At 45.1% G+C, this 24,632-nt stretch overlaps 1 protein-coding gene across 2 annotated transcripts in view; it reads right to left on the bottom strand.

Moving 5' to 3' along the window:
• INPP5D (inositol polyphosphate-5-phosphatase D) overlaps positions 1 to 24,632 on the bottom strand; it is a 52,183-nt gene that overhangs the window by 5,681 nt on the left and 21,870 nt on the right. For both annotated transcript variants that reach the window (XM_021544365.2, XM_021544364.2), the window contains exons 3-22: positions 19,032 to 19,182; positions 16,772 to 16,943; positions 16,226 to 16,366; positions 12,665 to 12,752; positions 11,859 to 11,939; positions 11,612 to 11,683; positions 11,215 to 11,338; positions 10,128 to 10,234; positions 9,506 to 9,608; positions 8,278 to 8,474; positions 7,433 to 7,550; positions 6,853 to 6,949; positions 5,675 to 5,813; positions 4,902 to 5,010; positions 4,658 to 4,746; positions 4,345 to 4,426; positions 3,101 to 3,190; positions 2,825 to 2,938; positions 1,622 to 1,704; positions 542 to 629 (exon numbers count right to left, since the gene is read on the bottom strand). In XM_021544365.2, coding sequence (XP_021400040.1) covers positions 542 to 629; positions 1,622 to 1,704; positions 2,825 to 2,938; positions 3,101 to 3,190; positions 4,345 to 4,426; positions 4,658 to 4,746; positions 4,902 to 5,010; positions 5,675 to 5,813; positions 6,853 to 6,949; positions 7,433 to 7,550; positions 8,278 to 8,474; positions 9,506 to 9,608; positions 10,128 to 10,234; positions 11,215 to 11,338; positions 11,612 to 11,683; positions 11,859 to 11,939; positions 12,665 to 12,752; positions 16,226 to 16,366; positions 16,772 to 16,943; positions 19,032 to 19,182 — 2,245 coding nt within the window. The remainder of the gene's footprint in view (positions 1 to 541; positions 630 to 1,621; positions 1,705 to 2,824; positions 2,939 to 3,100; positions 3,191 to 4,344; positions 4,427 to 4,657; positions 4,747 to 4,901; positions 5,011 to 5,674; positions 5,814 to 6,852; positions 6,950 to 7,432; positions 7,551 to 8,277; positions 8,475 to 9,505; positions 9,609 to 10,127; positions 10,235 to 11,214; positions 11,339 to 11,611; positions 11,684 to 11,858; positions 11,940 to 12,664; positions 12,753 to 16,225; positions 16,367 to 16,771; positions 16,944 to 19,031; positions 19,183 to 24,632) is intronic.

Raw genomic sequence — 24,632 nt, 5'->3', positions numbered from 1 at the left:
GGCATCAAAGTTACCTGTGAGTAATTTCAGGGTTCTGAGCTTACACTCCTGGTAGGGAAAAGATGAGCCCATGGTTGCTATTGCTGTTAATGGGATTTAGGCAAAGAGCCTTCTGTGGACAAGGACTGCATTCTCTGGCTAGTGACAATCTGGGAGTCACAAGCACAACCAAATACTTTTCTGTAGCCAGGAGAAATGCCTCAAGTAAGTGCAAGTGAAACAGGATTTGTATGTTCTAAATAAATGCATTTAAGCATGCTGACTCCTGATTTAGTTCCTGTAAAGGACTTTTTTTTGAACCACTGCTCTTTTAGAGCTGGTAAAGCTCACACAGGTTGTTGCTTTGAGTTCATATTACCCTTAATCATAATTACTTCACAAAATATTGCACACAGTGAATGTATATTTCTGTGTATGTTGAGTTCTAAATCATAGATGTTCAGTCTATAGGAGTTACTTCTGTTCTCTCCCACTCTTTCAGTAATTTGAAAAAATCTAAGTAGATTTTGATTCATCCAGAACTTTAAAGCTAAGCACTTACCATAAGATTCATCACTATCTGATGACTTAATGCTGATCAGGATATGTTGATCCAGTAGGTATTCCGGGTCTGAAATAATTGGAGTCAGCTGCAAAGACAAGTTAAGGTGGGTCAATACAACACATGGTTGATAGGAGCACACTTCTCCTTGGGACTCAGTCCCAAATGAGGAAAATGCTGCTGGATAAACCCATGAGGCTATCATGTCACTTCCAGGATCAGCCTCTGATAATATCTGGATATCTGTGGTAGAAGGCTGCACTCTGAGTCCCAGCACAGAAAATGGAATTCGGCAAATCTGACACTCACAAGATGATCTGCAGTTTTCTTCTGTAGTCCTGAGGACTTCCTGAGGAGGAAGGCATCTGGACACTGATTACAGTCTGTTCCCAAAAATCTGTCTGGCTGTTGTTGCAATCACTTATTGTAGAGCCTTTCCCCAGTTTCTCAGTGTAAGGCACTATTCCCAAAGTCAGCACTTCTGGGCTATTTAGAAAGGTATTGACATGCACATTTGCTCCAAATCCAGGAACTCCTGTAGTTCTTTCAACTCCCACCATGCTAAGAAATGAAGAATAGCTCTGATCTCAAGGACAGAACTTGTGTCTGACACTGACACTCAGAATACGACTTCTGGACACTCATGTTCTTTTTAACACAGGTAAAAAGTACTTAATCAACTTTCCTAAAATATAGCAAGTTTTATCTGACCAGGCAAAGAAACTCCAGGGCAGAGTTACTCTCTAGGATGTTTTATTTTCCATTTAAAACTAAAAAATGAAAATAGGCCTGCTCAAACCAGCATTGTGTTCTCTAAAAAGGTGAGAAAAAAGTCATGGTCCTGAATGGCATAATCACACCAGCAAAATTCTTAATAGACATGAAAGTCCTTTCCTGCTTACAACATACTCTGTTTAGCCTAAGCCCATCCTGCATTCTTACAGTCCCTTTAAGTGTAAACAAGACCACAACAATATTTCTGAAAGTAGTATTTATGAAAGTAAAATATCTAACATTGCTTATGGGATAAAAGTGGAAGCTTCTCTTCCATACGAATATGGAGTATAAGTCCCAGTTTACCTTTGGAAGTGCCTCGACAAACTTTACCACAAGCTCCCCTTCATTTCCATCCTCATTTTCTCCTTCCTGGCTCTTTACAAAGCCTGCAAAAAGACAATAAAGGAGTTTACCAGAAGAGAGACAGCAAGAACTGGGCTACAAATCCTCTTCACTATGTCTCCAAAAAGCCTATGATTATTTTCCTACTTGGACACAAATTTTAAAAGCATTAAGAAGCTTAAAGTCTGGGCTTTGGATGAATTTTTACACAGTAAATTTGCAAGTGGTTTTGCTAGAGTATTGTTAAATGGTTTCATTTTGCAGTTAAACTTGGCACTGAGGAGATCAGTGCATACATGGACCGGAGGATAAGAACATGACAGCTCTTCCTACGCCACTCAAGATAGCATACTTTTGAAATTCTAATTTAAGATTCGTAATACACTGTTTCCATAGAAATTTATGCAAATTTTGATACAGCCAAAAAAATAATCTTTTATGGAACTGTCTTTGACACAGCGCTCTGACATGCGATAATGTGATGAAGCATCCACCAAAGGCTTGCTGTCCCACTTACAAGAGCAGTTCTGTGATGGGAGATTGCTTTAAAAAACCCACAGCAAGGGCACGTAGGCTTGTGTTACATAAACAGCTGAGACTCAGCCCCACAGCATGGGCACAGCCAGTAAAATCTGCAGTACTGTGGGGTACACCATCCCACTTACAAAGTCACATTACTAGCATTCATTTCCCTTGTAGCTGATCCTATGACTTATTTTTTGTTAAATCAGGTTAATTTAATTATTTTTAATTATTTTTGCTAGGAAAATGCAGATGCTTTATTTTGAAATCACGTGATCATTTGTAGCAGTCACAATTAGAAATTTAATCAATCATGTCTTTACTATGAAGGCATTTTCTGTGTGATAAGCAAGGACAATATATGTTTCCATCAAGAAAATAATTAGATTGACAAACAAGGTGGAAAAACTGTTTGGAAGGCTACATGTCTAAGCATGGATTACAGCTACCTTTGGTGTGGGGTTTGCATTGTATTGCTGATAGTATAGAATGTCTTGCAAACTACAGCAAATCTTTAGGACATCCCTTTTTTTGCATTGGAACAAATGATCCACATAGCTATTTTTTAAGAGCAAAGCAAGAAAGGGAAGAACTAATCCAAACATGCAGAAAACTTTGATAGAAAGATGGGCAAACACATACTTTCTAAGCAGCTAGAATGAAATTCAATGTAGAACTTGGTCTGGGACTTAGTCTTCAGAGTAGCGTAGCAGTGCAGGAACTCTATCTCCCCTTGGGAATCTGTGTATTTGGAGTCTAGGAAAGAGGAAGGGAAAGTAATGTCACTTTCAGTAGGAGATAAAGAGAGGGCATTTTTGAGTGGGCTCTTAAAGAATTGGCTTTTTCTCTCAGCATATACAAAGCAATGGATTCTGTATCCAAGGTGAAGGTGGCACACATGCACCCAACCTGACTGACCGTTCTTGGAAACGAACTGTGAGGTGACTCCCACTTCAAAGGTGGCAAACACAGGACTGTGGTCACTTGTCATGATGTCAGTGGTGCAGCCTGCCAGGAGAAAGGGAGGACAGTTACTGCCCTGCTCCAGGGAAATCACTGTCAAAGAAATATTATTCAGTAATTTTCCAGAAAATGTAACAGTCTCTCTGGTAACTGTCTCTAGTCAAAAGCGTTTCTCTTCATAAACTCATGTCAGTACACATGAATGTAACTCTTCTGTCAGAATACAGAAAGATTTGATTAAGGGACACCATTTTACTCTATTGTTTTGTAAATGACTGTCAGTGTTAGATTCCTGCAGTACAAAAAGCCCTTACAGGCTTCCTGGTTACCTCTGCAACATGAACAGCTAATTATAGCTCTAATATATCAGGAAATCACACAAGAATACACTGATACTGCTTCAGTGCTACAAAGCAACTCCTGGCACAAAGTTAACAGTGGGTGAGCAAGGCCTGATTGGATCTAAACACATACTGAGTTCCAGCAAACCCAGTCATTCCAGAGAAGCCTATTCAACCCCACACCTCAGCATCATGGGCTTCGTGATCAGATCAGCCTGCTTTATCCCTGAGAAACTTTCACAGCCCTGCTCCCAGTCCACACATAGGAAACCCTGAATAGCATACTTGGATGCTCAGTTCTACATATAGTTGATGACATTTCAGAAACTGGTATTTGAGTATTTTATTAAACAGCTTTTGCGGGCTTTTTCTCTTTCCTGCACTGCACTTTAGTGATGCTTCTCAGCAGGAAAGAGAACAGGCTCTTGGTACCACACAGTTCTTCTGGAATATGATTTGATACAAGAGATGTTTGCAGCTCCAGTCTCTGCAAACTGGACTGTGCACACAGGGTCTGTCCTGCTGGCACTCACTGTCAGGAGTTCCTGGTAGTGACTGCACAGGAAAAGCAATGGTTGCTGCCAAGAAATAACTGGTGTAAAGTGATCCTACAGAATGGTCTAAAGTTGGACAGCTGCAACTGTCCAGGTGGTGTTCTGCATATAAAAGAATAACAGAATTAATTCCCAGCCCTGTAGGGTTACAGGCAGAAAGATTTTGGCTCCTCTCTGCCTCATTTAACATCAGGTCCCTCTATGCTGAGTGCCTGGCAGTGCAGGGAGATCCTACAGACTCTGTTCTGAATCATTTCCGTTTCAGACTGGTTGCCTTGCTATCGACAATCTGTTCTCCACCCACCATAGGACTGACACACAACGTGCACCATGGGGTAGGATTTCCAGAGCACTCGATCACACCAGGATGGCAAATTGTACTTCATCTGCAAACCAAAGGAGAAATAATGTCAAGAAGAATGGAAAGGGCCAGTTCACAAAAGAACAGGAAATTCATTCACCCAAGCACTATATATTTGTGTCTTTTTGTTTGTATTGACTCCTTTCAAAACACTAAGAACAGAAAACAGAGAGATTGGTTTAGGTGTCTTTCTTCTGCAGGAGTTGCTGTCACAGCTCTGCCATATACCTCTGAACAAAAATCAGTTTTAACCTACCCCTGTAGCTTTTTGCTTGGTGTAAACATACTTCTCTCGGGTGCCTCTCTCAAAGCGGTAGGTTGGAGCAAAAGTAATCTCCTCTTCCTCTAAAACAGGGAAAGAGCTTGGTTACAGCTTGGCCATTGGGAATCTTCACCTGGGCAACAGAGCCACTGCCCTGTACACCCTGCCCCATCCTGGGGCTGGCAGAGAAGGCTGGTGGATGTAGCAGAGGAACCTGCTAGCCAGTACAGGATCTCACCGAACTGCAGGAACACTTTTTGGTCTCTTCTCTCAAGGAGAAGCTGGTCAAAAGCCAGCAGCTCCGGATACTGCTGCTGCCTGATCTTCTGGATAATATTCTCTGCTTCCTGCCAACAGGGAAACAGCAGAGCTGCAGATGATGCAAATAAATACTTATAAATACTCCCTTCACAGGTTAACTGGTGAGTGCTCCTGAGTTGTTTGACAGAGTTGTAGCCCCTGCTACTTCCCTGTCCTTCCCTTCACTGAAAAACCCCAGCCTTTTTTGTGTGGCTGAACATTTGTCTATCAAAACAGGTATTGAAATGCCCACACATCCCCTACACAAGAACACACACATTCACAACCACTTGCAATTCAACACTGAGCTTGGTATTTTCTCCCACGTACTGAAACCTATCCAGTATTTATGAGGGCTTGCCTGTTCCTGAAGGCCTCTTTGAGCCATTCCAAGCTCACCAACCAGAGCAGAAAGGCAATCGCTGGATTGAGCCATTGACAGACAAATGCTTGTTCACAATGGGAAGGAAAAGTTGTGAGGTTTGGGGAACTGAGGCTGCCTGAAGCAGCAAAGTGTGCCAGATGGCATTCCTGGGTCCATTAATCCTTGGAGAGGACAAAGGGGATTTCCTTACTCTCCTTCAACTGGGGCCACACTCATACCCTGGGGATCCCTTCTGCCTCCCCTCTTTTTGCCATGTTGCCCTAGATTGGAAGAAGAAAGCACTCCTATAGCAACAGAGCATGCTGTCCCTGCAGGGCTTCCCGCACCGTCGGGGGCTGTTCCACACGGTAGTTCAAGTCTCCCAGCCAGAAAAGATGAGTAAAGCGATGAGTGATGTTAAATGGACTCAGTTTCTTATCTCCCAGTGTCAGGAAGCGCAGGATGTTCATGTAATTCTGGTTGCGTCTGTCAAGACAAGAAAACATCTGCCTGACATCCTAAATTGCCATGTAATTTCCAAATGCCTGGGATGGCAGAGGCTGCAGTTTTACCAGGATGGAGCTGCTCCAACTCAGAGCTACAGAGGAGCAGATCAGAAAGTGAGAACTTGCCACCCCAACAGACAGGCCCAGGGAATGTGCTCCTGAAGCCACTTCTGCTGCCTTCTGGGGCTGTGCTTTTCTGAGCTACATGTCCTAGAAACCCAGCATTAGATTGTCTCCTTCACATTTCAGCAGCAAACACATAACTATATTTTGGCAACTCTTCCAGCCCCTGAGGAACCCTTCAATAGAAGTTAACTTTATCAGTAGCAAAGACCCTGTGCAGAAATCCCACACCATCTGTTTCCTGGACTGGGAAAGATGACAAGGCCAAACTCTTCATTTCAAGTCCACTTCACTTTCAAAATCAAAACTGCTCCAGCTCCTCCCAGTGTGGGCACTGATTTCCCAGTGGTGTCAGGATCTTTGCCTTCCAGTCCTATGCTGACCAGAACCTGCCTAATCCACAAACACTTATTTCACAGCTGGGTATAGGGAATTAGGCACTGCAGGGATATTCCTGTTCTGCACCTCCCTCCTGGTATTCCTGAAGGATCTTTCTCAGCTGTGTCCTGGGGCTCACAGCACTGCCTACAGTGAGAAGGAAGACAGTCCCCTTCAGCACATTATTTTGGGATGGGAAAAGCCTTCCCACATTTCTCCAAAACATTATAGATCATGGAATCTATGTTTTCCTCATGCAGTGGGTTTTATGACAGGTCATGCAAGTGTTTTAGTCTTGGCTCTGAAATAATTTTCCTCTCCATTTCCCCTGCACCCAAGTGATATGGCCAAATAGCAGAAGTGCCTTGTTTAAATGTCCTCCCGGAAGACAAAAAACAATTTTTTTATGGTCAGGAAAACATGTTTTTGCCTGTCTGGTGGGCCTGCCTTCCAAATATGGCCCAGAGAATTTCACCCTGGCTCAACAGTCATTGTTGAGAGGGGAGGATGTATCTTACCTGTGTTTCTTTTCACTTCCTGAAGTCAAATGGCTGTTAACAAACCCAAAGGAGGTTCCATTAAACATGAATGACACCCCCACTGCTCCTTTATTACCTAGGGAAGCAAAAAATGACAAAAAATTGATCCACCTCCAGGCTGAGTCTAGCAAAGATAATAAAGCACCTACCGCATAGGAAGTAAAGTGGAGGATGGAGAAGAGAAATTGACTTAATCAACACAGAAAAAAATTAGTGCATACAGCACAGATTGTGGGAACAATTTTTTAAGGGTGCTAGAAAAATTAGTTGAAGGGAAAGAAGTGCAACTTCTTTGTGAAACCCAAGAAAGAATAATCCAATTGCCAGTCAAAAGTGTTTGCTGGGAATATAAATGTATATATATATATATGTGTATGTGTGTGTCCTAAGTGTATACACAAATAGATTTCTTCTCTTACAGGATAAAACACAGCCAGTGCTAGTGGGATATAACTTTAGGAATGTCACATAAATGTTGCCTAAGGAGTGTTGTAGAAGGGCTGATCGCTGTGTGCTGATCAGATTGCAGCTGCCTGGGCAGGCCCTGCCCATGCCTCACCCAGCGTGTTTGCGATGCCGGTCTTCACATTGGCCGTGCAGATGTGGCTGATGCGGTTCTCATGTTCTGGCTTGGCCAGGACAACGATCCTGATGTTCCAGAGGGTATGGATGGCTATCTGCAGGAATGGGAAGGGTAGAGGTTATATTTCTGGAAATACCTGCCAAGCTGCACTGTGGCTGCAGTATTCTTGACTCCTTCAATGGCACTTCTACAGAAATTTTCTTCCTGTGCTCAGGATATGTTTCTAATCATTTTAATCAATGCTGTAACCTGGTATTTCCAGTCCTTTTTTCTAGTTAATCTTTGGATTATCTTGCTTGAACAAAATAGTTTCCCAATCACCATGAGAGTTAGCTTTCCAGATATGCTCAGATTTGTTTCTTGACATCACTGAAACCCAGGAATGTCTGAAGCTGGTCTTAAAAAGGTTCAAGTTTCTCTTATGTCTTGTCTCTGCCTGTGTACTGTTACATCCTACTTTGAAAGCAATGGCCTAGAAGGAGATTTAGGCTACAATTTGTTCAGGAAGTTTAACAGTCTTCTCCTTTTTGAAAGTCAACGCCAGCACTCTACCTGAGTGCTCAACATCTCCCCTTGTTCCTAGGCTGGCAGGGTCCCTGCTTTGGCCAGAGGGGCCATAGCAACAGGTCCATCTGGCCAACTCCAAGGGGCCATCTTTTGGAGCCCACAGACTTATTCAGTTCATTCTCCTTCACCCAAATGCAATGAAAATAAAGGGAGGAGGTACAGGCAAAATCTCACTGATTCCCATCTCTTTTATTTGTACAACATGTACACCCTCATCTCCTGAGTTCCATGCAATAGCTAGAATAACCCCTCACCACTTTGAAGCTGATACTGGTGATTTCCTGCAGAGATTGCCTTAGGGTCTCCAGCCATTCCTTCTCCCCCTGGGGATCCTCCTGGGTGCCAATCACGTAGATGTCATGAGGAATGTAGTCAGCAGTGTCATCACGGGTCCTCCCCTGCCCCTTGGAGAGGAACCAGGAGGTGATCTTCTTTGGGGCTGGGGCTGCACCTTTTATTAACACATCAAACACCAAAGGAAATCAGAGCATTTTTGTCAAAACCAGGACAAAGATAACACATGGAGACAGAAATTATGAGCTTCATATCTCATATCACTTTTTTATCAGCCAGGGCACACTATTCTAAGATGACAATGATGTTACCCCCTCCTGAGTCACTGCGAAGAAAATTATTCTTCTTTGACCACCTTCCTCCTGTTGATCAGTTTTCCGAGGCCAAGGCTAGCCAGGAGTAAAGGCAGAGCACTGTACTCCTGGCCTACCACTGCCTTGACCTTACTCCTTAAGGATGGCCAAACACAGCTCAGCTCACAACAGTTGAACCAGGCTTCTATCCCAAAAGGGAGGGAAAAAAAAACTATATTTAACTGTCCTCAGCCACACCTTATCCCCTTCTCTAAGTACCACAGACACTCAGCTGTCTCCCAGGCTGGACATGAACTGTCCCTAGTCAAATGAGAGCAGCTGATGTGCAGTTTTGTTGCAGCACACCTCACAGCATATGTGGCAGTTGAGATAGCCATGATACATAGAGTATCATCATACAATTCTGGAAATCTTCAACCCATACAGAGTAACATCACAGCACTTCAGAAGGCTGCAAGGGTCTGCCCTTCTTGTTCTTTAGCCCAACCTTTTATATCCTCATGTTGATGCATGGCACCTGTGAGCCCTCTGTTCCCTTTGGTGGTTGGTCAGTGTCCCTAGGCACTCCATGGCTCATTGCTGTCAATGCTGCTCACCTGATTTTCACAGCTGTACCCACTGGGGATGAGGTTCATCCCAGCTCCACTCCCAATCACCACAAACTGTGTAGGTATACAGTTTGTAGAATTGCTCCTGTCCTTTCTGCAAGGTGGATGATGATGTGCACTGCTGCCCCAGCTTTGTGCTAGCCACAATTCCCTGTCACTTGAGCAATCCTTCAGAACCCAACAGAGAGTCTGGAGCTCATTGTGCCAGCTGAGCACACCTTTAGGCAGTGTTTGAAGGAGTGCCTGTGGCAGAAGGGAGCCCATACCCATATTCCAGGTGCCAATGAAGATGGTGATCATATCAGGCTCTGGTTGCTCTGAGTGTTTATTCTTCATCTGCTGTAAAAGCTGGCAGAACCCTTCTCTCTTCTAGATAGGGAAGAGCAATGAAAATTAATGAGATACTTAACTCCTCTGACATGACCTCTTGAAAAACCTGCTGAACCAGGAAATTCCCAGCACACTTGAAGAGCAGATTAGCTCTGCACTATCCTGAAAATTTCCAAGAGACTGCCTTTCCTGTGGTGCTTTTTTAGGCATTTACTTGTGCATTGCTTTAATAAATGCTGAGCTGGTCAGAAAAAAATCTTTTCTTCCTTCTTTGTCTATAAGAACCTTTTCACAGTGGCCATCTTGACTGCTTGCTTCTCCTCAGTGCTTGCCCTGTCCTCCTGCCTCAGTAGCAGCACTTAGGTGTCCAGTATCTCTCCCTTTAGATGGTATACTTGCTCATTTTCCAGATGTTTCCAGATCACAGGAGAAAATTACTTTTTACAAAAGCAACTATTGTCCTTCAGCAGTTCCGCTTTCTACCAAAGAATGCCCCATGTTCCACTCCCACCCGGGTACCTGCTCCAGGCTGGCAGGAAAGAAACACCATGTACATACCTTGGAATCAGAAAAAACATATTCCTTCCGTTGTGTTTTTTCTTTTTCTGTTTCCAGAACAATAACCAGCTTGTTTGGAACCTTCTGGGACTTGATGAGCTGCAAGACTGAACACAGGCTGGGTGTCACAAGTGCACTCACTGAAATAAGGGTTCCACCATAACAAACAGAATTCTTCTCAAAGGCTTGAGATTTACACGGTGCAGTTTGCCTTGCAGAGCTGCATTTTAAGGTTGTTTAATCCTGTTCCAAATAGGAACAGATTTGGATTCCAAGTGAAGAGAACCCCCCACAAAAACTCTTCTGCTTGGAGTCTTTTCCATCCCAAGCCTGGCTCTGTGAAATTAAGCCTTAACTTTGTGCAGGCAATCCCACTGTATCCCAAACCAGCCTACATGTGTTCCTTCCCTATCTGTGAAAGAGGATGTAAGACCTCATTTGGTGGTAAAGGTAATTCCTCCCTCTAAAATAGCAGCTAATTATTATGAACACCAGGTGGAGAAAGCCATGCATGGAAGCTCATCTTTTCAATTACTGCCAGCAACAGGTTGATTTTCTAGTGGGAGAGAGCCCAAGGGTATAATCTACTCTCTCACAGATCTCTGTCTCAACTTCAGTGAGCTGCCTGCTCAGAAAGAAAACAGAAAAAAGGGAAGTTGTTTGAATCGGGCAATCACAGTCCAAACTGGTGTTGTTCATGATGAGAGATACTGATCTACATACAAAAAAAAATCAAGGGAAATTCACTGAAAAATGTTACTGAAACTGAGTGTCTGGCTTTTTATCATCAAAAATCATCACAGAAGTCAGCATGTTCTTTTTTCAAGTGGCATTGCTTTTCAGAAGAAAAATGGTTCTATTGCAACCAGCTCTATGAGGAATCTTCTATCAAAACCTGGTCCCTTGCAATGCTGATTCCAGTGTCCTCATTTAGACCTGGAGACTGGGTCTAAAACAATCTGTTAAAGCCAGTTATCCCACTACAGAGATATCTGTGTCTTGCTGACTGGTGCTCATGCAGCACCCAGGACCTAGCAGAATTCCCAGAGCCTAGTTCAGCATTTGTGGCATTAAGCTGACATCTTACTTTTCTTGTGGGTATAAAATTTGTCTTCTGGACCATCCTTAGATCTCTTGATAATCAGTTTTCCCATTTCCACATCCACTTTGAGTTGAATTTTTGAGAAAATTCCTAGGGAGTCAGTTTTCACCTAGTGGAATACAGAGAGGTTTTCCATGAGGGACCTTCTACACTTCAGTCACATGTATTACATATGCAGCACTTCCCTTAGTTCCTGGATGCATATCATTATGCCAGTCTCACCAGACATCTCTTAGACATTTTCATGGTGCCAAACAGCACCCAGGAATAGCTGTTATCTCTGTGGCAGCAGAGCAAAATTCCCAGGAGCTGAGATACTGACATAAATCTGCATTACTGTTCTTCCACATTTTGATCAACATCATTAAAGGAGTAAATTTACCTCAAAAGTGACAGGGGGGATAAGGGAGCGCCGGTGTGTTGAATCAGGACCTTCAATCAACAGTGTTTTCACCTGTAAAATAATTATGTGTAATTTATTTCTTGGTGATTCTGCACTATACTGAAACTAATGAAATCAGAACAAATAAATCTTACTGTGGCAGAACACTTGCACTGATGATGAACAAGAAACAAATTAGAGGCAAAGAAGGACAAGAAGATGATATAAAATAGTTTGAAAACTGTACCTTTTCTTCAATAGAAGACAGCAAAGAAATCAGCTGGTTGAGTTTCAATACAATATTGACTGGACTTGCTTCACCAAGCATCTGAAACCGCAGCACAGGAACAAAAAGATAGAGGGAGATGAGTGATTACCAAGCCCACAGAGCACAGCCTGGAGTGCAGTCCCAGGAACATCTCTCACAGACCAAGGAGCAGCACTTGTACCTTTGCCACTCTGATCTACAGTGGGCACCACATGAGCACAGAACATGCAGAAGTGTGGGAGGCTGGAAGGACAAATCTGCAAACCTGTTCCATAGGGTCGAGGCAGCAGGCCATGCATGGGAGTCAGCTTCCTGCTGGGGGCAAGCTCACATGACCAGGCCTGGGGCTCAGCATACAGAAGTCCTGGACTTTTGGTTTTCTGGCAGGGAGAGGAATGTTATGGGGACTTAAGTGGGCTTGGGAAAAGGAAGGATGTGGCAGTGAAACATCCTGGAGTGAGGTTTATGGAAAAAGTAGTGTGCAGTGCCAGCCCATATTCTGAGGGAGGATGGGGAAGTAGGAGTCCTCAGGCAGTTGGTGGCACTTTCTTCTAGGACAGGAAGGGGAAGCAGGAGGAGAGGACTATGGGATAAGTGAAAGTGCAGGACAGAACTCACTTTGTGACCACTGCACTGCAGCAGAACAAGGCTAAAGAGAATAGATGTGGCGTGTGCTCATCTGCACCCAACTGGCCATGGCTGCACACCAGAGCCATCCCTGCCATCCACCCATTGACAGCCACCCACACACCTGTCCTGCTCTTCCCACCTCCCAGCCCCCTTACCTGGGAGCGCTGGTGGCTACCGGGATGCAGCTGCTGCTCAAACACCTTCTGGATGGACTCCAGAGATGGGAGAGTCCTCGAGGCCTCACTGGGAACACAGACACAGCACAGGTCTTAGGCTATGGCCAGCTCCCTGGCTCTGTTCACACTTGGACAACACCTCACAGATGAGATGACAGGCACACATTCACAATGGACACATGTCCGCACTGGGCCTGCCCTCATCATGTGCCCTCTGAGCTGTGGGATGTGTGATGGGAGCAAATCCCAGCTGTTTGGGACATAGTCAGCAGGGCAGTGTGAGTCACACAGCAGCAAACATGGCTGCTCCTTTGGTTTTGCTTTGGAGGTTCTAACTTCCTAAATGTCCCCAGAAAGGTATCCCAGTCTGGGCAAAACCTGAAGATACAGTGTACAAGCAGCATCAACCCAGCTATGCCAGCTCGTAGATCCAAGTGTACTCAAATGCCTCAGAGCCCAGCTCAGTCTGGTGCTGAATGCTGCAGCTGTGGGAGCAGCTCAGTTCTGTACAGGACCTGTGCAGCTGCTGTGGTTGCTGAGGACAGTGCCGGGGACTCAGTATGAAGAGGAAACCAATTCACAATATTTCATCTCACATGACAAAGAGGGGCCAGGCACAGTAAGAGGGGGGAGAGGCAGCCCTTGATCTCCTGAGCAGAACCATTTACAGGTAACTGACATTCTTCCAGCGCTTCCCAATGATTCCACAGGATGCTCATTTGTTGAAACACTGCTGTGTGAATTTGGTGCAGAAGCTGCATGCTGATAATGACAAGACTTATCCCAGAAAGAGCAGCCAGGAAGCACAGGTCAAAAGGAAGGTGATGGTGGTGAGCAGCACTGTGAGTTTGCACTGTGTCTAGTCAGCTGTGGATATTAATGATTTCCCTCACTTTCCTAAGTCTGAATGGACTGGATTTTATTCCATCTTTGTTAGGGAAAGTGCTCCAAAGCAAAAGCATGCCTGCCTGAAGATATTTCTCTAAATGCTGAACCAAGGATGACTAATTGCCTAAATTAAACATTCATGTTTGACATTTCAGTCTGAAAGACTTGCTGTGGCACACAGAGGAGTACAAGGGACATGTAGGAATCTGGTTCTGCTAATTTTATTTCTCCAATGCTACTATTCAGCTCTGGATCACCTAGGGCCAGTGTCGCTGCAGTTTTGGCCCCAAACCTGAGTCCCATTGATTTCTGCAGCTATGGAGTCAGACCCCAGGAGGCTCTGCTGTTTGTGGATTCATTTTCTTGACTGAAGTAATCTTAAACCCTAGACAACCTCAGAGATTAAGTGTAAAACAGTAGGATACCAAGCATCTGATTATTAGCCAGCTGAAGGTAAACAGGTCGTTTGGTTGGATGGTAGAGATCCATGAGACCATGTGAATAGAGGGGGAGAGGCTCCTCAGTGACACCTGACAGGGAATGAAGGAGACATAGCCTGCAATTCTGGATTGTCATGGCAAAATTCAGAAGGCAGCTCCAACCAACCAAAAACAATGCAGGTATGGGGAGAAAATGCTAGGGTAGATCTGCATGAGGAAATGCATTTCCATAGCTATGTGAAGTCACCAGAAGGACAGAGGGCAAGTCCTTGTCCTTTGCTGGGTTTGTGCTGGTGCAGTGTCCTGTATTGGGGATGGTTTTTATCCCATACCCTCTTTTGGTTTTGGTTTTTTTGTATTGTGTCTAGGGGGGTCACAGCTCTCCCCCTAAAGTGTTTTTGCTACACTTGTTTGCCACCCCAGGCGTGCTGGCTCTGCCGTCCCAGCCGCCGCCCCGCGGCTCCTGCCGCCGCCATTCCGCCATCCGGAGGCACCGGCCCGCCTGCCCCTGGGGGGGTGCAAGGGAAGCCCCTTTTCCCTCTCTCCCGCCATCCCCCACGGGCAGAGCGGCGGCCACAGCGCCCCCTGCAGGCGGGGGGAATCATCGCCCCACCCTGCCCTGCCGGGAGCCACCAGCGCCCCTGCTGGCTGTGCCCGGAACTGCACCGAAGGGAACGCGCCTGCAGCCGAGAGAAGGCTGGTACTGGGCTTCTGGTTTTGTTTGTTGTTGCTGCTGTTGTTGTCCTTAGCTTGTCTTGTTTTACATATATATATATTTTTTTAATTATATATATAAGAATATGTAAGAAAAAAAATTCTAGTAAAGAACTGTTATTCCTTTTCTCGTATCTTTGCCTGATAGCCTCTTAATTTCAAAGTTAAATAATTTGGATGGAAGTGGATCATATTTTCCATTCTAAGGGAGCTTCCCATCCTTCCTTGGCAGACACCTGTCTTTCAAACCATTACATGTCCCTACATTCAGCAGGCTTCCACCAGCAGCGGAACTCACCCACTTTGCAATATCTAGTCACCAGAAATACTACAAAAAATCCAGAAATGTTAAAGATGTCCTGGCATTTGAGTGAATTATGGCCTTGCTGCATCTCCTTTCTTTCATTTCTCTACATGCATTTATGAGGAATAGGGTTGTGAAACCCAGATAAACTTAAGTAGAATAAGAAGTTGGAAATGGGAGAAACCAAACATCATTACAACAGCAGCACTGGAGGTATTTTAGTAACACAAGACTCTCACTTGTGATTTCATTTGATTAAAGCTTCCACTATTCAGGTTTATTCTTAGCTGGCCACCTGGGTCTCCCCTCCTGTGTGTGTAGAGAAGCAAAATGCTCAGGCAGGGTGCAGAAGGGCACCTCTTGGAACAATCTGTCCTCAGTCTTCACAGGGGCTTGTCTGTGGGCAGCTGGCTTCTAGAAGAACAGGATCAGACCAGCAGCACAACCAGCCTCACATCTGCATACACCAGAGAGAAGGGTATGACAAGCCACGGAGAGAAGTGTGAAAATACATGCCCTCTGCTACAGAGTGCTCCAAGAGCTCTGCACAAGTTTGGGTGGTCCCCTTGATTACAGTCAGCAAGGGAGAGATCCTTCCACCAGAGAAGGAGGGAACTCTGCAATGTTCTAGCACCCTGTCAGAGTTTTTCTGTTTGTGACATGGAAGGTCTACAACCACAGGAATGGTAAAATTTGTAGAGTCAAGAAAAAGTTTAGGCTTGTTCCTTTTTTCATTTCATCTGGCCTTCACCAACATCAGTGGAATCACTCCAAGTACATAATGCATTAGTGGGAAGGAAAATCAGTGTTTAAAGTCTAGTTATACACTAATTTGTGCTTGTTTCTATAAATGGCTTGTGCTTGACAATCCTGTGGGTGTCATTTATGCATTACCAAATTATGCAGTTAATCGGTTAGTGCTTTTTTTGTTTTGTTTCCTTCTAAACAAAGCATGAAATATAACACTCTGCTGTTTGAAACCACCTAGAAGAAAACTTGATTGTCAGAGCTGTCTCTTCTATATAGATTTCATATCTTTGAAGCAGAATCACAGGTCATGACACCTAAATATACTGGTTTTGAGGGCAAGGCAATTTCCTGTGCCAGAAGTGAGGGTTCTGAATGAATTCATTTGGAACCTTTGTTAGACTACAGTGTTATGGCATTACACTCTGAAAAACAGCTTCTAGTTACCTGAAGAGTCCTTTGCAAAGAGCTGTAAGTAATTTCTTCAGTTGAGGAAGATTGTTTGAGCCAGTCTGCACCATCTCAAAATCACTCATGATGTGAACTCGCAGGTAATCCTGGATGAGTTTAAGATGCTCATCAGAAACACTGTGAAGGAAACAGACAAGTCAAAAGCCAGCTCTTCTCTCTACTCCCAAATATCAAACAGCTTTCTTATTTTTCTCAAATTCCCATTGTTTAGGCACATGGCTAATAAACCAAGTTCTCTCACATATTACTCATCCTTTATATTAAAAAACTATACCTCAGTGGAGAAAGTGTATGGGTGATTTTAATAATTCAGAAATGTTTTTTTTTTTTCTAGACAACAGCTGGACTGTAAACAGCAGTCAATGCACTGTAGATCTGATTCTGTTATTTATTTGCTAGTATAAATGAGGAGTAATCTTGTTGAATCACACAGATCCTCAGCTGTTCCAAACACAGAGGCCCAGCAAGCACAGAACTGGGCTGAAGGCTGGTTCAGCAGCCCTGTCACTTGCCTTTTCTTACCTGCTTGTGTCCTGGTACTGCAGTCGCTGAAGTAGTGTCTCAGAAAGGGACAGTTTATTCACTTCTGCCACCCGTGAGTTTTCAGGGAGAGAAGAGACCTCCTTTGTCTCACTGGTCGGCAGCGCCATGAGGATATTGCGTGCGGGCAGGACAGGAGGTGTGGGTACCAGGTCTAGCAAGAAGAAAAGGAAAGGCACAGTCATTCCAGCATGGAAACTGGACCTCTTGTCCCTCACCCCAGGTAGGGCAGAGCCCACCCTGTAGGGGCAGTCTTTGCAGAAGCCATCTCTTTCAACAGGTCTGTGGAGGAATGTCAGAGCTGGGGAGCTCAAGGCTCAGCACTGGCCCAGCTGTGTTTCCAGGGGTGGCAGTGGTGTGCGAGCAGTGGGATGAAGTGTCAGGCTTGAACCTCACATGCAGGCAGCACATGCCTCTGCCTGCAGTGAACCCCACCCCAGCCAGTTTTGACTCTCCCATCTGCAGAGCAGCTGTGAAGGTTAATTTGTTAAGTTGAATATAATGCTTAGAGAATAGCTGAACCTCACCCATATCATTCCCATTATTATGGGGATCTGCTACTGAGGCAGAATGGATGGAGGGACACGATGGAAGGAGCACCAGAAACTGCTAACAGATAGAAGTGAATGGCAAAAGTAAGTAAACAGAGATGAAGAAAATAGACCCCATGACTCAGTGCATAGGGGCTGAATATCCTGCCTTGTCTTGTGGGCATTGAGTTGGAAGGAAAAAGGATTTTCCTGCTGCTTATCATATCTCTCTCTCCTGGGAGAAGAGTGAGTTCATCTCCACTGATCCCAACCATGGTTACCTTTCTTTTCATACCAATTCCTCCAATGTTTTGTTATACATGTTGTATTGCAGCTGGTTGAGTTGGGAGGTTTTGTTTGGTTATTTGCTAATGGTGGAATTCGCATTACAAAAAGACCCCTATGACTGACCCATTGCTTCTGAGCTGCTGCTGTGATTCAGAGCCACCACAGCACCCAGACATGGGTGGTTAATCTGCAGGGTGCTCATCTTCCACCTCTGCAGTTTCAGATTTAAGATGACCAGACATCTGTAGGCCCTACATGGCTCCACCATGATGGCACAGAGTGCCTTAAAAAAAAACTAAATTTGGTACATGAGCAGCCCAGACCCAGTGCTAATGTCTCTTCATCTGAAGGCTCTTAGTCTTGGATAGAACTTCATTCCCTGCTGCTTGCCTCTCTCTGTATTATTTTTGCTGTAGCTCACTCCCCAGCCTGAGAGCTGGAGACTCAGTACAACTGGCCAAAAGCCAGGAACATCTTTCCTGAGCAGCTTTGCAAAATTTTGTTCTATTTCTTCCAAAAAATTGCATACCAAAATCTTCCAGCTCCTGTTAGATATACAGTGGATTCCATCAAAAAGTTACACAGACTCTGGGTTGCACAGGCACATCAATCTGCCCTAGTTCACAGGGCCTATCCTTCTGTCCCAGGGATTGTCTCCTTCAGACAAGTTTGATTGCAGTGCTTATCATTTCCAGACAGACATCACGCAGGACAGGAAGGATGGCTCTGTGGACATGACTTTCCTCTGGGAGACTTATGACATGTCCAAGGGGTGATCCAGGAAAAATCCAAAGAATTATCAGAGACCAGTGTCTCAGAGTGTCAAGAACCCACAGTGGCATTTGATATAAAATAATTGGGATGATGCCAATCACACCTCTTCATTATACACCTGCCTCTGTACATGGAGTTAGACTGTCTGCCACTGCCGGAGCCATGCCCTCTGCTTTGGACTGTCAAAAATGTCCCCTAGAGCAGAGCAGCTGAGGGGTTTCAGATGCCCCCTCAGCAGCTGCAGGTGCATGGCACAGCAGAGAAATATGCTTCAAGCCCCAAGGGAGTATCTGTGTTTTGAGAGAAGCCCTACAGATGCAGGACAAGGAGAGGGTTCAGAGATTTGGGAGATAAACAGTTGGAGTCCAGATAAAGACTCCAGATTAACCACCCCCACACTAGATGCAGTATACTTCCACAGAAGGTCTCAGCGTATTCCCTCAGGTGAGCTCAACTAATGCCCCAGGTGCCTTACCACAGGAGACATGAGGGTTCACTGCCACAGGGCCTTGCCAGCTCAGGCCTCTCTATGCTCTGCTCTATTTTATGGCACAGCATGTTTTCTAATCTCCTGCCTGCACTGCATATCTCCGAGTCAAGAGGTATGAGTCAAGGGTCTGCATCACCAAGTCACATCATGCTTTTCTTACCAGTGTCCTCCTCCAGTTCATCAGCAGCCTCCTCCTCTTCCCGTGGCACTGGATATTTGAGGTGCCATACCAGACCCATGTTCTCCTTCTTGTAATACTCTATCAGTTCCTCCAGGTTCTGAAAGTATTTCACAGGGACACCGTCTGATGCCTGAAACAAAACACAGAAGCAGTCATGGCATGGGATTTCTTACCACACAAACATTGCCCCTTGCAGAAGGAAAACAAAGCCATAGAGAGAGGGGAAAAAGCCACTGCTGCTGCCCAGAAGAGAACTTGACCTGCTCTTGCTGCCCATCTGACCACAGGCTCTATGCAGAACAAACAGAAACAGATAAGCTCACACATTCCATCCAGAGTTAGCACAGACACCAACCTCAAAGACTCACTGAAGCCAAATGGAAGAGCTCTTTCACTGGGTTCAGGGTGATTGGCTTCACAACAAAGGAGGATTTTAAAATCAAATAATTCTCCCAAATTAATCTTTGTATTCTCTCTTTTACTGAGCATAAAGACTATTATATTTTGTGGTATCCAGGAATAATTTTTCTGTGATTTGAAAGGTAAACATGGCTAAATCCAGACATTAGCATCCCTTACAGAATTCAAAGGCTCAGAATTGGGTTCAACTGAAATAAGGTGCCACCCACACAGAAATGCTGGGATGGAGGTTTAGGGAGCGGTAAGAACTGCAAACGCACACGGCATGACACTGTGTGCGCCAGCTGAATTTTGTGACCAAACCTGTCTCAAGCACACCCTGGCCATTAATCTCAGCGAATGGTTACCCACAGAGGCCAAACACAGGGATAAAGTTTTAGAGGTGTTCAGAGCCAAAGCTTCAGTGTAATTATATCCACACATTGGCATAGTGACTCTGCCAGCAGGAAGAGCTGCTATCCCTGCAGGGGCAGCTGCTCTGTCCCCTTGCTTCAACCACAGACCCTACCAAAGACAGACATGGTCTCTTCATGGCTCAGCATAGACCTGACCAAGGGAAAGGACCCTGCATCACCTTCCAAACTGCACTGAAGTGCCACCCAATCCCAAGGCTACAGCAACACACAGCCAAAGCTCTGATCCCTCTCCTTGGGGCACCCTCCTCTTCCTGGCAGAGTGCTCCTTCTGGACAAAAGGTTTTACCACAGAAACCAAACCAAGAAGGCCCTGTCTATATCTGCCACAAAAGATCAAGAAGTGGCAGCAGAATGGTAGAGAGCAGTTGTTTTCTATCCCCATAAGGCTGTTGTTCTTGAATTAACAGATGAACACTGGGAACTGCTCACAACTGGGCAATCTGAAGGAAGCCCTGACCACCCCAATGGCAGGCTTGACTGACACTGTTTTGCATGCATAAAACTATATTTTGCATAGGAAACATGGTTAATTAGTAAGGAATTAAAGCTGTGACTTTATTAAAGCTGTGACTCCAATTTGACATAACTTGTTACACAGACATTTTGCCTCTGACTAACAGGCAGGGTATTTAAATTTATTTTGGGATTGCAATGATTGCCAGTAAAAAGTAACACATACAAAGTTTAAATATGTGTTTGAACAAGCTTATTTACTTGCCATTCATCTTTGCTCAATTTCTTATTCTCTGTGAACTTTTTTGTTTGAAAAGCAAATGTAGAAAATCCAAGAAATTAAACAGGCAAAAACCACAGCAGAACACAGGAAAATATCCTCAGTGAGTCCTAGCAGCAACAAGATTTCTTTTTAACTTTTCCTAAAGAATAAAATCTCAGGCCAGAAATCAGGACAGTGCTTTCAATAGCGAACTGCATTTGAAATTGTCAACACCCTAAGGCCTGCCGTTAAAAATACCTTTCATTTTTAGCTACACCTGAAGATCTTTAAAGGCTCAGCAGGGCACATTTTCACAAGAGACATGGGTGATGTTTCTGAGAGCTCTGCCTGTAAAGCCTCCTTTTCTATCTTCCACATAACTGCTCCAGCATTTAACAAGATTTATTATTCTCATACACTGGAAAATATCATGTTCAGCATGAAGGCAATGCTTGGGCAAACACTGGATTATATTTTTGTGAGATGTTAAAACAATCATCGCTTAAAACGTCTCATGATCTTACCCAGTATAGGCCAAATATTGCTCCTCTAGAGCAGCACAGACTCTGCACATTCAGAATGACTTCTCATTTACACCAATTAATGCAAATAGTGCCTGGGTCATCCCAGACTCTTCTGTTCTTGGTTTGAAGGTTGGGAATCGGGGAAAACCATAAAGGAAAAAACATCTCTAATCCATGGTACGAAAGGATCCTGAAGTCACAGTGCTGCACTGAAACAGACCTGGAATAGTTCACCTAGTCTTCTCTGTTCATCTTCCATGCAGTATCTTCTCTGAAATCCCCATCTTTGTGATTATTCACACCCCCCCCCGCCCCCCCAGCAGCCCAGAGGGCACTGTTAGCAGCTCTGGTGGTGGTGTGGCAGCACACTCAGCCTCTGTGACCTGCCCATGGGAGTGTTACCCACACTTTACCCTCCCTGGGCTGCCTTCTGCCCACCTGCAGCCCCCCATAGATTGAGCTCATGAGGCACAAAGCTTTGCCCTAAGCTACCCCAAAGGCCACCTGGGAAAGAGCATCAGCCCCATCAGAGCACACACAGAGACCCTAAAACACAACAAGGACAAACAGAGTCAGGGTTTCCCATGCGCATCCCTGTAGGAGTAAAGCTTTGCTGTCAGTGCTCTCTCACCTCTGGAATCACTGCAGCCTACGAGGCTCCTCCTCTTTCCAAACTCCTCCTTCACTTTCCTTTGTTACTTGACCACCTGCCTGCTTCCCCAGATCTCCCCTGACTGTGCCTGAAGGCCCCTGTCCTGTTCCTGCCCAAATCTGGGACATCCCTGCCACCCTCTGTGCCCAAACACTGTCTTCTCACCCTTGTTCTGCCCCTCAGCTCCTGCTCTCCCTGGGTGCCTGCAGGAAGACAGACTGCCGTGAACAGCATTTTTAAGGCCAAAGTCTTGATAGAAGTGGTAGGAAAGGCTGAATTAGCACTTTTTGCTGCCAAGGATAGTTCAGTCTCTGAAACCGTCCTGGTCTCTAGTAAGCAGAAGGAGCATTTTGCAACAGGCCTCCTTCCTCTGACTCACTGCACAGTCCAAAGCCTGTGTTCCAGTTCCAATTCTCTGGCATGGCCATCAGCCCTAACTCTCGTGCAGCCTGGCTGGGTGGACACATGAGCAGAGAGGTTCTGCTTGTTACACACCCCTCTTACTCTGTTAACTTGGCCCACTGCGCCCAACCACCTTTCTTGAGGAAGCCCTCCCTTTGCCTCCATCAAGGGTAACTGGAATTTGTGGCCATGTCAAGGAGCTGGGCTTTGCATGCATCTGAATCCAGATGCTCATTCCAAAAGAGAAGCAGTCTCCATTCCAGCAGTGCCAGCCCCTCTGACAGCCCACCTTCCCCAAGTCCAGTCAGGAGAAAAAGGACCAACTCCCCATGGCACACAGTAAATAAAGGACAGCATTTTATATTTTAAGACAGAATTCAGCAAAGAACTGAACACGTGGCCCAAGCAGCTGCACAGAGATAGGTGAGAGCTGAAATAAGAAAATGGGGAAATGGCAGGGTCAGGAGCTCCAACCAGCCATGGCCAAGCACAGAGGGAAGGATAGACAGCCTCAACCCTGCCCGGCACACAGTCATGGTGGGGATGCTTGAAGGTCCTTCCCCACACCACAAAAGGCAGTGGTACCACCTTGCTACACATCAGCTCAGCTATCATGAAAGTCTGAAAGCAAAATCATTGGATTATTCATTTACTTTTGTATTATAATTGTTATTATTTGCAAGGACCTCAACAGAGGAAGTGTGTGGGAAGGGCTGCACCCCTCCAACGCACAGCCATGCCTAGCTGCCCTCTCTGCCTTTTGCCTGCACTATGAACTTGTGGCAAAGGTTTATAGGTGAGGAAGGAAAAGTGGTGGTGGATAATGAACTATGGGTATTGAGTCAGGTTGTAGATGGTTGCGAAGCACATTAGCAAAAACTGGATTGATGGTAAACTATTAATAAATATCTTCCAGACAACTGCATTGGATGACAGGAGCAAGGCAAAATGCAGCCTAAACTTTACATAAGTTTGTTCTGGATTTTGAGACAGGAAACAGAGGCAGAATAGGGCACTGCAAACAAACCAAAGCAGGATGGGGCAGCACAGAGCAAGCTGGAGCCACCCTAGCAAAGCCAACAATGAAATCCACTTCCCGCCCCCCTGCCTGCATTTAGTAAGTAACTGTTTCCTCAGGGTTATCACAGGATAGATCTTATTTTAATTGCAGAGTGAATTGTTTCAAGTCATTATAAACGGGGATGGCAAGTGTCATCACCATGGCAACACACCACATCCCCAGAAATGTGCTCACAGGGCTCATGGGACACCAGAGAGGTGTTGAGGGCAGGCTCTCCCTCTGTGGGGTTCTTCCATCATCCCCATGGGTACCTCGGCTTTGTGCTGATGGCAGCCACAACATATGGAAAGGAAACACCTAGTGAATGTATGCAATTTAGGGAACAAAAACAAAACAGCAGAGTTGTATGCAGGAATCTGGAGAACAGTGAATCAGAGACTGAGCAGTAATTTTTAAAGCAGGAAGCTACATCTAAAGCAGAAGTCTCTCCAAGATCTATTAATGAGAGTCGTACAATATGCAAGAAGAAATTATCTTGCTTGGGGCACCAATTCTTATGGAACTTATAAATGCCATAAAGTATGGTAGTCATAAAGTACCATAGAAAGTCCCAAGGAAAAATTCCAGGGAAGACTGAAGAGTTGGAAAATGGGTTTCACACAGAAAGCTCAGAAGAAAGGGCCTTGTATGGTTTGGCAAAGAGACAGCCTGGAGATGTCACAGCAGGAGTCTTGGAAATTTTAAATTCTCTTCTAAAGAAGATGGCAACCAGAGATGCTGCAAGGCCCCAAGGGACAGCAGTGCCACACACCCAGACACTCCTCACAGCCAGCTAGCAAATGTCTGATCCTGCCTCAGCCCAAAACCAGGCCAACGCTGTGCTCAGACACCTGTAAGGCTTCCTGCCACTCCAAACTCTGTCACTAAGGGAAGCCCTCTGCAAATCTTCCAGCTTCTTTCATCCTGATCCAGAACCCTTGAAGAGCATGGGTAAAGCCTGACATGACCATGCTTTTCACCAGCAGCCCTTCCATTTCAACTGCATCTCAAACCACGACTTGCAGACCTTCCACTTCTGACTCCAGCCCTTTTGGCTGTGAACCTTCTTTTCCACAGGATGTCTTGGTGTCTCCTGTCCCCCAGAGCCTCCCCCTGATTCTGCATCTCCTTCCAGTTTTCAATTTCCTCCAGTCCTCTGTATGCTCAGAGTACAATGGCTGAGCACAACTAGCTACAACTTGCTCCTGTTTTCTTGCTGAACTGGCTTCTAGGCTGTTCATTTCAAGAGGACAGGTACAACTAATGCCTAATTCACTAGCCTTTGGTTAAATCTTGTGACCCCCTTTCCAAATTCAACCACCTGAACTTTTCAACAGGCTTCTGTATGGCTGTTGACCAGATCATCTGGTCTCCCTTTGTATCTGGTGTAT

Source organism: Lonchura striata, chromosome 10 (genome assembly GCF_046129695.1).
Source record: "Lonchura striata isolate bLonStr1 chromosome 10, bLonStr1.mat, whole genome shotgun sequence".
In the NCBI taxonomy this organism is placed as follows: Eukaryota; Metazoa; Chordata; class Aves; order Passeriformes; family Estrildidae; genus Lonchura; species Lonchura striata.
Note: the sequence above shows the minus strand (reverse complement) of the source record. Positions and strands in the feature narration are given on the sequence as shown.